The sequence below is a fragment of the Pollicipes pollicipes genome, unplaced genomic scaffold (assembly GCF_011947565.3).
Source record: "Pollicipes pollicipes isolate AB1234 unplaced genomic scaffold, Ppol_2.1 Scaffold_7231;HRSCAF=8579_pilon_pilon_pilon, whole genome shotgun sequence".
Classification (NCBI taxonomy): Eukaryota; Metazoa; Arthropoda; class Thecostraca; order Pollicipedomorpha; family Pollicipedidae; genus Pollicipes; species Pollicipes pollicipes.
The window spans coordinates 38095991-38109098 of NW_023597034.1; the positions used below are offsets into that span (position 1 = coordinate 38095991).

Below are 13108 nucleotides of genomic sequence, written 5' to 3' on the forward strand. Positions count from 1 at the left end.
ACAGCCTGTGTGACCTTGGCCGTCTCTGGTGGACAGTCCGTGTGACCTCAGCCGTCTCTGGTGCAGTCCGTGTGACCTCCAGCCGTCTCTGGTGACAGTCCGTGTGACCTCGGGCCGTCTCTGGTGACAGTCCGTGTGACCTCCGGCCGTCTCTGGTGACAGTCCGTGTGGCCTCCGGCCGGCTCTGGTGACAGTCCGTGTGACCTCCGGCCGTCTCTGGTGGCAGTCCGTGTGACCCCCAGCCGTCTCTGGTGACAGTCCGTGTGACCTCCGGCCGTCCCTGGTGACATTCCGTGTGACCGTCGGTCGCTGGCACCATCGATCTCCGTCTGAGTCAAAGACACCTGGCGGCACGCCTGCGAACCGGTGGGGGCCCGAGCGCTGCTCTGACTGGCGGGGGTGGGGGTGGTGACCTGGTGTACTGCCGCCGGCACGGTCACGTTTCAGCGCGGGTACCGCAGGGCCAGCTGGCCAACAACTGGCAGCTCGGCTGATGAATGATGAAGCCATTGTCCGGCATGATATGTTGCGCTGTGTCTGTCTAGTGACCGGGCCTTCCCGCCCTCGTATTCCATCATGCGGCGGGGGTGTCAATGCAGCTGGCTGCCGGGCGCGGCGCCTTACGTGGCTTGTCGGGGACGCACGTGAGCGGACTTTAACAGCGGAGTACCGGGGATTTGCCTGGGGCGAAGGCAACGGGACCTGACCTCTGACTTTGGTATGGTTGGTGTTGGGCGGTCCTCACCGCCGCCTCTGGCCCTGCCGGCAGGGTCTGTCCCCGGCGGTGCCCAGCTGCAAGGAGGAGGCGGCCGCCGCCGGCGAGGAGGCGGCCCGGCCGGCCGCCGATCCAGGTCAGCGGCGGACGGGTCCGGCACGCTTGGTGACGGGCCCCGGGGGAGGGGGGGGGGGGGCGTCAGTGGGCGGTGAGACGCCTCCAGGCGCGGCGTGCAAACCCTGTGTGCTGCTGATTAGGCCACGTGCGCATGCTGTCCATGTGCCGGGAACCGAAGTGCGCTGGGCTGTCGGGAGGCTGCAGCCAGGGTACGTTCGACTTGGTGAAACAGTGCTTGTGGATGGTCACGTGTACTTTGGATATTAAAGTCATCAGGGGGAACACGCATCATTACGCGAACCCCGGTGTCCATAGACGTGTAAGATGAGATGCTCTGAGGAAGAACCGTGCATGCAAAACGAAAATAGTGTCACGTGTCACGTGGTCAGAGGTTTTAACAAATGACCCTTTTTGTTCACCTGTTTGCCGGGTAAATATCACATACATGCTCATCGCCTGGGCATGAATCTCATCAACGTATACTTGCGTATAAGCTAGGTATGCTTAGCGCACACATTAGTAGGCAAACACATCCGTGGAAAATTTTGCACCAGTCCTGAAAGAATATTCTGAATCACGGACGTTTCCTTCCATCTGTGTCTTTCCTCAGGCGTTTCCTTCCTGACTCATTCCGTGTTGTCTTTGGGAGCACTTAAGCATGCATTTGTGCTACCCAATCTGCCAGAACCGACTCCGAAGCTTCCTCGGGGATGTACAGAGTACGAACCCCCTGTTTGCCATCCCTCTCCGTCCCCATGCAGTGCCTCAGGATCGGACGGGCCCCGTCAGTGTGACCCGTATCCGTCCTTCTCCGGGCGTCGCAGGATACGCCCCCCTCCGTTTTTCTGCTGGCGTTGGCTCTCTGTACCTCTCCCCAGGACAGTCGGCTGTGACCGGCTCCGTCTTCCATCCCGGGGCTGTGATTCCGTGATAGCGACCTCGTGATAGCGACTCGTGATTGTGATCCCGTGATCATGACCCCGTGATCGTGACCCCGTGATCGTCACACCGTGATATCTGACCCCCATATCTCTGACCCCCACCAGGGCCGCCGGAGCCCGCCAGACCGGCCGGTGTGGGCATGTCGCTGCACGAGCTGCAGCAGCTGATGACGATCCAGGCGCAGCTGGCCGGCCTGCAGGCGGCCACCGCCGGACAGATGGGTCAGTCAACCCCCTTAGCACAGGCGCACCGTCCGCGCAGGCGGGCAGACGCGCTGCTGGACCCGTCCCCAGGACGTCGTGCCGCCGGGCCCTCTGTGGAGCTGCTGTCAAACATTGTCTGTACCTTCCAAAACGGGCGGCCGACCAGACTGTGGGAGCGTTCTTGAGACACGCCACCGGGCTCTGTCGTGGCGAGCGGCGGGCCCTTTGTGACAGGGAACGGTGGCGCCCCCAGCGAGCGCCGAATGGTAGAGTTCCTAGTGGCCGGTGGCGGAGATACTCCGGGTGTGCAGTGGCTGATGTCCTTGGTGGCACTCCGTAGCCACCAGTCAGTGCCGGCTGTCCTTGGTGGCCGCTCCGCTGACCGCCGTGCTCGCGCGGCCTGCGTCCCGACAGCGGCAGGAGCCGTGGTGCAGCCACCGCCGCCGCAGCTGCTGCCGCAGGCGGTGGCCGCCGTGCCGCAGCTGATCCTGGCCGGTGGTCAGCTGGCGCAGGGCATCCAGGGCGCCCAGCTCATCATACCCACCTCTCACGGTAAGCGGCGCACGCGCCGTGTCGTCCTCAGACGGCGTGCCGTGCCCTGACGAACGTGACGGGCATGGTGCGCTGTCATAGCGGCGGTACTTAAGACGGCTGCGTTACCATGAATGGTACCAAGTCAGCACGTCATCACTTCCCAAGGTGGCCACGGTACAGTGCGTCTCACTTCAGCTAAACTGCAGTTCATGCCGTCCCCATCATGCCGTGGAACCAAACTTCATGCAGGCCACCAAGGTACTAATCGTTAGCACAGCTCCACGTGGGAACCGAATTGCAGCATATGCCGACGTATGCGCGATGGCATCCTTGGCGGCTTGTGCTCGTATTCCAGAGATGGCTTGGCTTCCCCCTACGTTTACATCTGTCGGCAGTTGTCACTGTTGGCCAGCGGTTGCCTTGATGGCGGGCATCGTCAGAGAGTGCTCCCAGCCTTGAATTAAAGCTGGGTGTGTTTTCGACGGTCCCGTAACGTCGTGGTCTTTAATTTTCATGTTCAAAAATGTTTGTAAATGATCAGGTCGCACGTACGCGTGTGATTCACCCGCACACCGCGCGAAAACAAGACCAGGTACCTACGCGTATGTAACGCCATGACCACGTCGTCGCTTGGTTTGTTTTGGAACTGGGTGCGTTAACGTGGGAAGCAGGTCGGTGCCAAGTTGCACACCACTGGTACAAATGGCGGTGGCGTGCATTTGCGCGGAATGCGGCGTGACACGCTTCGGATGACGTGTATTTGATGTATGTTCGTGAGCTGTTTGCTGTTTGTTCGGCAGCTGTTTGCTGTTTGTTGGCGAGTTACTTGCTGTTTGTTGGTGAGTTGTTTGCCGTTTGTTCGTGAGTTGTTTGCTGTTTGTTCGTGTGTTGTGTGCTGTTGTTTTTTTTTCACGGAGGACGCTGTCCGATTAAGCTGACGTAAGGACGGCATGGACCAACAATTCCGTAGCCAACTCCCGTATTCGGTGTCGTGTGGCGTCGCCGAGCCGCTCCGCCCCGCTGACGCTGCGCCCTCGGCGCCCGTGTCCGGCAGGCGTGACCATGCAGCCCATCATCACCATCCCGGTGAGCCAGGTGGCGTCGGGCGGGCTGGCACAGCTCTGCCTCAGCGGCGGCCAGGTGTTCGCCGCCACGGCCGCCAACCTGCAGGCGCTGGTGGCGCCGCCGGCGCCGGCCGTGCCCGGCCTGGCCGCCCTGCACGGCCTGGCGGCGCCCGCGGCCGCGCCCCTCACGCTCGTAAGTGGAGGGAGCGGGGCAGACGGCCGCGGTCGCCGGGGCCTGCGTATGCTGTGTGCACATGTGTCGGCGCCGCCCCCGAGGACGGCGAGCGGCTGTTTTCGGCTGGCGTCTGCTGCCGTGCCGCGCACCGGTGGTGCACTGCGATGGGGTCTGCCCGCGCTGTCAGTCTGCTGGTGGGAATGTTCACTCATTCCGAGGCTGCGTTAACTGCGACGGGTTATTGCTGGCTTTGATTGTGTTTTTGGGCATGTAATCTACGTGAAATGCACACTGATGGCTGCAGGCGGGAAGAAGTGGCCTCTAATATGCGATTTCCGTGCAGTTCCTGCCCTCTTTGCCCTGCCCTCTTTGCCCTCTTTGCCCTCTTTCCCTCTTTGCCCTCTTTCAGTTCATAGGCGTGTTTGGCTATCCTATCTCGTTTATGTAAAAGAGTCGTCGTAATGTTCTGAGATCAGGAAGTACACTAGTTTGATAAAGTGCAGGGCAGTAGAAATAATCAGCATCCTTCCCTGTGTTATCCCGGTCAGGATGTTAGCCCGTCTGTAGCGCCGTCCGTAGGCTGGTGGCTGCCGTGATCGTCTCCCTCGGTGGCGGCGTGTGACAGCGCCGATGCGCGCCGACAGGCGACGGCCGTCACCAGCGGCGCCAGCTCGCCGCCGTCGCTGGCCGTGCACGCGGCGGCGCCGCAGTACTGCCCGCCGCCGCCGCTGCCGCCGGCGCCGCCGCGGCCGGCCGACGACAGCCCGCCGGACGTCGCCGACTGGCAGGACCCCTTCCTCGACGCCGGCAGTGAGTGTCCTGTCGCCGCCGCTGCCGGTGACGGAGTCGAGTCGGTGGGCAGCTGTGAGCTCGTGGGGCGAGCAGTTTATTGGAACCCCTGGCAACGTAAGGTTCATTCTTCGTCCGCTAGGTGGCACCACTAGCCCGCTGAACGGACTCGCCAGCCCTGCGCCTCGTCTGGCCGTGTGTTTGCTGAACGCCATTGTGACAGCCGGGGGGGGGGGGGGGGGGGGGGGGGGGGGCGCGGCCGGCCGCGTGGTGCTCTGAAGCGGCGGGGACGAGGGCTGATCCGTCGGATCGCGAGCGTGGCCCACCGCCGCTCTGACCGGCCGGCCGGCGCCCGCAGACCAGCCGACCATCAACCAAGTGACGGCCAACATGGTGGACGGCATCGACCTCGAGGAGGTCAAGGAGTTCGCGCGCGCCTTCAAGATGCGCCGCCTCAGTCTGGGCCTGACGCAGACGCAGGTGAGACGAGCGCTGCTTTCCGGCAGGATCGGCGTCCTCGTCGGCCCGCTGCTGCGGCACGAGCCTGGCGAAGGCACGCGGACCCACCCTCTTCCCTCTTCTCATCGTCTCCCGTGGGAGGTTTCAGTCCTGCCTCAGTGTCGGCCTCCTCCTCGGCTTAAGTACGGCGGCGGATATATTCGGCACCGTGCTCAGGCGGTGAGAACTTGGACTGTTAGTTTCTTCCTCTGGCACCGGGCGCTGCGCCTCGAAGGCGGGTCGGCTCGCAGGGAATGCTAAGAGCACCAGTCAAGCTTTCAGTCAAGCTTTCTCATATGCTGCGGCCCGCAGTTTGTGACGGCGCCCTGTGTGCCTCCCGGCCTTCCAACGCTGTACACTCCCGGACCTTGAGCCTTTAGCCGCCGGCATGGCATGACGGCGCTAGTCGGGCAGTGAGGAGTGGATCATGTCCTGACTGTTGCGCGGCCTGCGCGCTGGCTGGGCCGTCCGGAGGGCCGCTCCTGCGCGTCCTGCCGTCGCCGACGTGCGTCTCACAGCCGCGTCCGTCCGTCACCGGCAGGTGGGGCAGGCGCTGAGCGTCAGCATGGGCCCGGCCTACAGCCAGTCGGCCATCTGCAGGTGAGAGGTGGGCGGACACGGCACCTGCAGATGGGAGCGAGGTCGCGTTTGGCTCGGATAGGCACGCTCGGGAGGGTGTAGGCACATACAGAACCAGAGCTTCAGGCCTTTGGACTGAGGCTGCAGTCCCGTTCCGAAGGCCTGTGGACGACGAATAATAACCGGATTCGGGCTCCTGCGGGCGAATACGTCTGGGCCGAAATTCATCCGTTCCAACCTTGGCATTTACTGACGCCACCGCGTATCGCATGCTGATGATCGGCCCCAGTCAACCCGCCAGCTTTTGCTGCTCACTGATGGGAACCCTTGCCTCACTGCTTCCAGCCCCGAACCCTGGGCTGAGAGCAGCCGAGGTAGGGGGCCCCTCACGTTTTGGAGCGCAGCATGAGGCGTGTTGGTGCCATCAGTGGCCGCTACAAGGCATTGAGATCTGTATATACGTACACAAAAGAGCATCCGCTGGATTTGCTTGTAAGAAGTGAGATGCCTGGTGATACGACGTGCCGTGCGCTGCCGGCAGGTTCGAGAAGCTGGACATCACGCCCAAGAGCGCGCAGAAGATCAAGCCCATCCTCGAGAAGTGGATGCGGGAGGCTGAAGAAAGGTACAGGTAATGTAATGCCGACTGTCGCGTCGCAAGAGCAGCTCCATGCTTTTGTGTGCCACTGCACTGCTGCATCGATGTCCCTCGCTTTCTTGAGCCACGCCTGGTCGTGTTTTGGGACACATGCTTTCGCCGGGCGCAGGAATCACGCTGTTCGACTCTGTGATATGTTTGTACAGCAGACAGCGTAAGGGGTGTGGTGTGATTGTAAACTATGGACAGCCTTTGGTGCGGAGGAGAGGGGCGTGCAGTTTTGTTTGATCGCGTTTGTTTATGTCTCGCTAATGCGTTGCGGCATTCTCACCTGGATGAACGTTCAATTCACTGAAGCCTCCGCGAGTGCACACCGCCGGGACGTGCGGACCCCGCGCAGCCCCCCCCCCCCCCCCCCCCCAGAGCCGCGCGCGGCGCCCGGCCCCAGCAGAGCCGGCGTATGACGACGTGCCCAGCGCGGGATCGCCCCACTCGAGACGCCCGACAGAGGAGCCGGGCTCGGCGGCGTGCCGCGCACTGACCGGCTCCCGTCGGCAGCCTCAGACCGGGCGTGCGCAGCCGGACGTGCGCAGCCGGGCGTGCGCAGCCGGACGTGCGCAGCCGGGCGTGCGCAGCCGGCCGCCTGACCAGACGACTGCTGTCGGCAGGCACAAGCTGGGCGCGCAGAACCTGGTGGACTTCTGCGGCACGGAGCCCTCCAAGAAGCGCAAGCGGCGCACCTCGTTCACGCCGCAGGCGCTGGAGGCCCTCAACGCGCACTTCGAGCGTAACACGCACCCGTCCGGTAGGTGGACGGTGACGCGGCTGCGGAGGGCGCTCCGGCGTGGCGGTGTCGTGCGGTTGAGCTGGCTGCGACCGCCTGCGACGGGAGGGTAATTGGACGTCTGGTGCCTCAGCGGTGCCGGCGGCACGGTTGGCGGGAGGTGTTCAGATGCCGACGATACCCCGAACCGGACGCGGTTTGCCCCTGTACCCTGCTAGCACGCTTATGCTCGTGTCAGATCGGTGGCGTCGGACAGACGGAGGTTAGAACGCCCGGGCTGGGGTAATCGATGAAATACGGCGGCTTGCCGCAAAACCTTTGCGACTTGTGAGGTAACGAGGACAGGGACTAACGGACGTCGAACCTCCACATGGGGGTGCCGGTAGTGTAGCGGTTAACGCGGCGGCGTTCACTGCTGCGCGTCTGGAAAACCAGAGGTACAGGACTCGATTCCCCGCGGTGCCCGCCCTTCTTGCTAGGGTGAGAGGCATGCGACGCGATATAGTTTGAGCAGCTAGCTGAATATATCGTACAGCTCCGTAATGACGGTGATGGCCGTGGTCTCTTTGGTTACACTATAGGCTTGGGGCCTGAATACCCGTAGAGTCTGACCGTTTATGCTATCTGATTATCACACCTTGTAACCTGCAACACACCCTCTCTCTCCTTAGTAGCCCCCCCCCCCCTGCCATGCATAACGGCGAGTTTTCATCAGCGCGATCATCCGCCCTACGCAGGGTCGCCTCAGATACAAAGCCCTACCTAATCGTCGCACCGGAGGGTGGTAAACACGTGCGTTTCAACGCCTCCCCCCCCCCCCCTCTCGCGGGTTCGATATGCGGGCAGGTGTTGGCCAGTTCCCCTAGAATAGATGGCGCTTCACCCAGGTTTTTATCGAGTGTGCGTGTCTGCTGGCAAGGAGGACAAGGAAGACGCGACATCAAGACTTCTAGGAAGACAAACATGTGACGGTTTCTTTTAAGAACTATAAATTACTTTACAAGCGCTCCGCCCAAGGACACTTCTCGCGTGAGAACACGTTGACAGCGTTCGCCAAGATCTGTTAACTAAGCAACGCGCCGGTGCTTCCTACTTCCCGGGCCCTACCGTCACCGAAGCCAATGTGACGCCCCAGGCCTCTCCTGCAATGCTTAGGTTTGTCGACAGATGTCGCTCCATGCCAGCGGTGGCGTGTGTCACAAACTGGGCGGCGCGTTCGTCCCCCAGCGATCTCCCCAGAAGCGCGCCACCTGTCCAGAATGTCGCGCCCTTTCACTGCTCCCGATGCGGACGAACGTTTCTGTTAGAAAACCGGGCTCGATCCGGTTTGGCCGCGGCCGAGCCGTGCTCAGTTCATTGCAGAGCTGGTGACAAACCCGTCGGTCTAACCGCCGTCGTAAGAGCTGATTCTGTGGGCTTGTGCGACATTGGGTTTAACGTTTAACGGCCGCCCCAGCATTCCGTATATATATATATATATATATATATATATATATATATATATATATATATATATATATGTATATATGTATATATATATGTATATGCATGTATGTATGTATGTACACATACATCTTGGAAATTGTGACAGTGGGCAATAGACCCAAGTGTTTTGGCCAACAGCCGATCACTCGGCCTGCCTGTCCTTTGCACACGTGCTTCCGTCACGGAGGGAGCCGAGACTCCTTATTCCCAGAGCGCCGCGATCCCGGGCATGTGATGTTCCTACTTCCTCAATGCCCTTTTACTTCGGAGCCGGTGTCGCGTGCCATTTTGCGATGCCGCCCCAAAGCTTTGGCTCCCCAGTGTCGCAAAAGACGACCCCGAAAGACCCCCCTCAGCCCTGGCGCGAGCGGGTCACTCAGCTGTTAGATTTCACGGCCCTCGTCAATGGTTAGCCTGGTGCTGGGTCCACCCCGGAGCCCCTCCTCCGAGCGCCGCAGCCTGTCCTCCAGCGCCGACTCTTCAGTGCTCTTGTAAGTTATTGATTGCGTTTCGAGAGCGCATCACTGCACCAGTCATGTGCGCCTCGGTGATCCCCATCTCTCTCTCCCGGGAGGAGGTGCGTTTGGAGCATGTCTGGGAATGCTTCAAGTCACACTTCAGAGCCGCGGCTAGCCTGGTCCTCGCAGGGCGTGTTTTTGCTCTCGTCCGAGCCGGGCAGGTCTTCGCCAGACGCTATCTCCGCCCGATCTGGCGCCGGGCTCGTCGGGCCGCGATGGCTGCCGTCATTACCGGGCGGCCTGAGCCAGCGTCCCGGGACGGACGGGGTCACCGCATCCTGACCTGACCCGCAGCACCCGCTCCTGACCCCACTGCTGTCACCGGACAGCCAGCCTCCGGGCGACGGACGGGGTCACCACATCCTGACCTGACCCGCAGCACCTGCTCCTGACAGCCAGCCTCCGGGCGACGTACGGGGTCACCACATCCTGACCTGGCCCGCAGTACCCGCTCCTGACCCCACCGCTGTCACCGGACAGCCAGCCTCCGGGCGACGGACGGGGTCACCACATCCTGACCTGACCCGCAGCACCTGCTCCTGACCCCACTGCTGCCACCGGACAGCCAGCCTCCGGGCGACGGACGGGGTCACCGCATCCTGACCTGACCCGCAGCACCCGCTCCTGACCCCACTGCTGTCACCGGACAGCCAGCCTCCGGGCGACGGACGGGGTCACCACATCCTGACCTGACCCGCAGCACCTGCTCCTGACAGCCAGCCTCCGGGCGACGTACGGGGTCACCACATCCTGACCTGGCCCGCAGTACCCGCTCCTGACCCCACCGCTGTCACCGGACAGCCAGCCTCCGGGCGACGGACGGGGTCACCACATCCTGACCTGGCCCGCAGAACCCGCTCCTGACCCCACTGCTGCCACCGGACAGCGAGCGTCAGCGGGAGGGATGCCAAACAAACTGTAGAATGGTACGGGACGGTGACGCCGCAGCATGCCGTGAACGGTGACGCACCAGGGCTGAGTCCGGTGGGAACGGAAGTGCACAGCGCGGCTGAAGGTTATTGTCCCATAGTGCAGCAACCGTCTGGGAGACAATCTGCTTGTTAGCACCAGAAATATGTTAAGTCATCCCTTTGCATGCAAGGCTCTTTTAGACAACTGGTGTGAACCGTCAGGAAATATTTTGAGTCATCACACGTGCAGGGTTCTTCCAAACACTTAACAATGTCTGATCGTGGAATATGTCTGATCACCAGCGAGAAATGTCCTGAACTCATGAATGCGCTGAATTCAAGTACGGTTACAGCCGTATCAAAACAGCGTCTCAAGCACTTACAGCCGCACCAAAACCGCGTGCTCCTCGTGAGCATTCGTGAGAAGGGACCGCGGAACACCAACTGTGTTTGCATGCGAGGCGCTGTGGCGAGCGTGCTCGCTGGGTGACGGTGCCGGCTGTCGAGCCCTTCCTCAGCATCGGTCCATGGTGTTCGTTGACTTTTATCGGCAGCTCTTCGCGAAGTGGGCTGATTTCCGCCATCGATCGTCGTGGCCGGGTTAGCCGTGCGGATGTAACTGGTCTTCGATTTGCCGAGGCGATGGGGCTACGTTCGCATAACGATGCATTTTTCAGCGCGGAAATGCCGCCTTGGGTAAGCGGGTGTGGTTTTGCATGTTTTATGCCCAGGACCTGATGAACTATCGACCGGGTCACTATACCAAGTGGCAAAGTCGGTCGCGTATTCTAGGTGTTAGGCACGATAAGTGGCCATTGCATGCGCACGACACGCATACATACATGTGTCCATGTGACAGAAGAACGTCACCCAATCAGCGGGGCGTCGTGTAGCAAGCCGTCAGTTTTTCCGCGACGATCAGTTCTGGCTTTCCCGGCCGTTTACTGAGACTGGTCCGTCGGCAGGGGGCGTGCTGACACCGCTCTCCGCTGGTTTCAGGTCAGGAGATCACCCAGCTGGCCGGCCGACTCGGCTACGAACGCGAGGTGGTGCGCATCTGGTTCTGCAACAAACGCCAGGCGCTGAAGAACACGGTGCGCTTGATGGCCAAGCCGGCGCCGCCGGCGCCCGGCGGCGGCTACCTCACCGTGGCGCAGAAGCCGCCGATGAAGGCCGTCTAGCCGCCGGCCGGCCGCCGCGCCCGGCAGCGGCGGCGGCGGTGCCGGTCGCGATCGCGGTCGCCGCCCGGCCTCGCGCGGCGCGGCGCGGCGAGGGCGCTGCTCTACCGGGGCGTACGCGCGTCAGCGGTCGATGTATTCAGAGGCGCCACTCGCGTGGTCGGGGGCCTACCGTTGGCCTTCGGGCAACTAGCATTATGGGACTGTCGTTCGCTCGCCCACGTGGCGTCGTTACGCGTCGTAACGGCCCGCGCGCTCCGTTTAGTCGTCTGGGTGACGAGCTCCTCCCACGCGGCACGGTTAGGAGATAAGCACGCTCGCACACAGTACGGCGGTGGCCGAGTGGCACCCGTACCCGAGTAGCCCTCGGCTGCGAGTACTGCTGCCGGTACATAGTACCCCTGCCAGCCAGCCGGTCCCAGCACGTAGTGCCGTGGAGGCGGCGCCGGCACTGCTTGTCTGGCGGGCCGGCCGTGGTCGTCTGGATGGCGCGGCGTCCCGCCAGCGATGGCCAGGCGCGCAGTGACCGCCATCTATCGGTGTACCGTGTACAAACGAATGCGCGGCGCGTGCACCAGGGTGCGCTGCCGGCGGCCTCAAGCCATCGGCTTCGCAGCGAGCTTTAGATAGTCAGTATCGACGATTTGATGGATCGGCTATTGGCCCGCACGGGCAGGTGATTATATTCGAGCTCGAGTGATAGCAGAAACTTGCATGAGCTTCTCGGTTTCTATGATTGCGTCTGCATACTCGCCATATTACCGCACGCTACAATCACCATCAATCTGTTTTGTTAATCGAGTCTTTCTGGCGCGCGGCGTGTACCGCTCGATGTCTTTATTTACGTGCGTCGTCAACCAGTGTGGTGTGCCTGGCTGCGCTTTCGGCCAGCGGAGCTGTCTTTCTCGAGCTGTCCGCGGCAAGTGATGGCCGTGGGGCGGCCTCAAAAGTTCCTACTTCGGCCTTCTCGTCCCGGTGGCTAGCTGAAACACCATGTGCCAAACGCGACAAATACATTCACGTATACTGTTGCTGTGCTGTTGTTCCTACATGCGATGGGTGCGGCGAGATCTTCGCTGGCAGGCATACACTGGTAGAATGTGCACCTCCGGTTGCCGAGAGGCAGCATTTCTTTGGACGTGGAGTCGTCCTGGTTTCAAGTAAAGGGGAATATATAGAAATCGACCTATGTGGCGTGGCACTGTTCTTGGTCGTTGTTGAAATCCACGTGATATACTTACCTCAGTAGCAGCTTAAGCTCGCCGTGTAACTGAAATTTTAGAGCAGCGCAAAATGACCTAAGTGGCCGATGTGCTCTCTAATACCAACTGACGTCATTGTCTTTTCGGGTCGAGTTGACGTTGCGTTGCGAAGACCACAACAGCAAAGACGAACTTGACTTACGCCTGGCGCGGGGCGGCAAACTCTCCGTGCATTCGTTTGCTTCGGTTTTCCCAGGTTCCGATCTGTTGCGATGCACGTAATGACGTTTTGGTTGGCCAAGTTTGAGATGTTTCACAGTTTTCCTAGCTGTAAGCTAGTGATGTAGAGGCTTGGTGAATGTGGGGCACTGAGCGCATGATAAGTGTCCGCCGGTTTGCACTCAACGGTGGCCGAGGCCAAATCCAGAGGTCCTTGAGTTTCATATATTTCTGACAGCATCATATATGACAGCTGTTTATATACTTGCAGGCGAATCTCCACAACTTGAAAGGGCTCAGTTTGACATTGTATGATGCTTACTTGGATACCGTTACGTCGGGCTGATTTGGATATCATTGCTTGGGGCCTATACAACGATATCAGTGATTGTCCTGCACCGCCCTTCCTGGTTAGCTCAGTTGGTAGAGCGCTGAACCCGTCATTGGATAACCCCGCTTCGAATCTCGGCCATTTCAAGGAGACAATGCTGGTCGTGGCACGTCCTTGACTGAAAGCCAAACATCCAGTCCTGTTCAGCACTCAACAGTACCTAACAGTGGCCGGATAATTAGCTAACCATGTTTCCCCCATGGTGT

The 13108-nt window shown here is 60.9% G+C and overlaps 1 protein-coding gene across 1 annotated transcript; it reads left to right on the top strand.

Moving 5' to 3' along the window:
* Positions 1-4480: 4480 nt before the first annotated feature.
* On the top strand, positions 4481-11094 carry LOC119110204 (POU domain, class 6, transcription factor 1-like). The gene is made up of 6 exons (XM_037233939.1): positions 4481-4560; positions 4898-5019; positions 5579-5637; positions 6158-6247; positions 6883-7019; positions 10912-11094. The coding sequence occupies exons 2-6, from the start codon at positions 4930-4932 to the stop codon at positions 11091-11093; spliced, it is 558 nt and encodes a 185-aa protein (XP_037089834.1). The 5' UTR covers positions 4481-4560; positions 4898-4929; the 3' UTR covers position 11094.
* The last annotated feature ends 2014 nt before the right edge of the window (positions 11095-13108 follow it).

Excerpts from the sequence above, each read along its gene's own strand:
- LOC119110204 (XM_037233939.1), top strand. The coding sequence starts at position 4,930 with ATGGTGGACGGCATCGACCTCGAGGAGGTCAAGGAGTTCGCGCGCGCC. Across the intron at positions 5,638-6,157 it reads AGCCAGTCGGCCATCTGCAG|GTTCGAGAAGCTGGACATCA; the intron begins GTGAGAGGTGGG and ends CGCTGCCGGCAG. Across the intron at positions 7,020-10,911 it reads GCGTAACACGCACCCGTCCG|GTCAGGAGATCACCCAGCTG; the intron begins GTAGGTGGACGG and ends CGCTGGTTTCAG.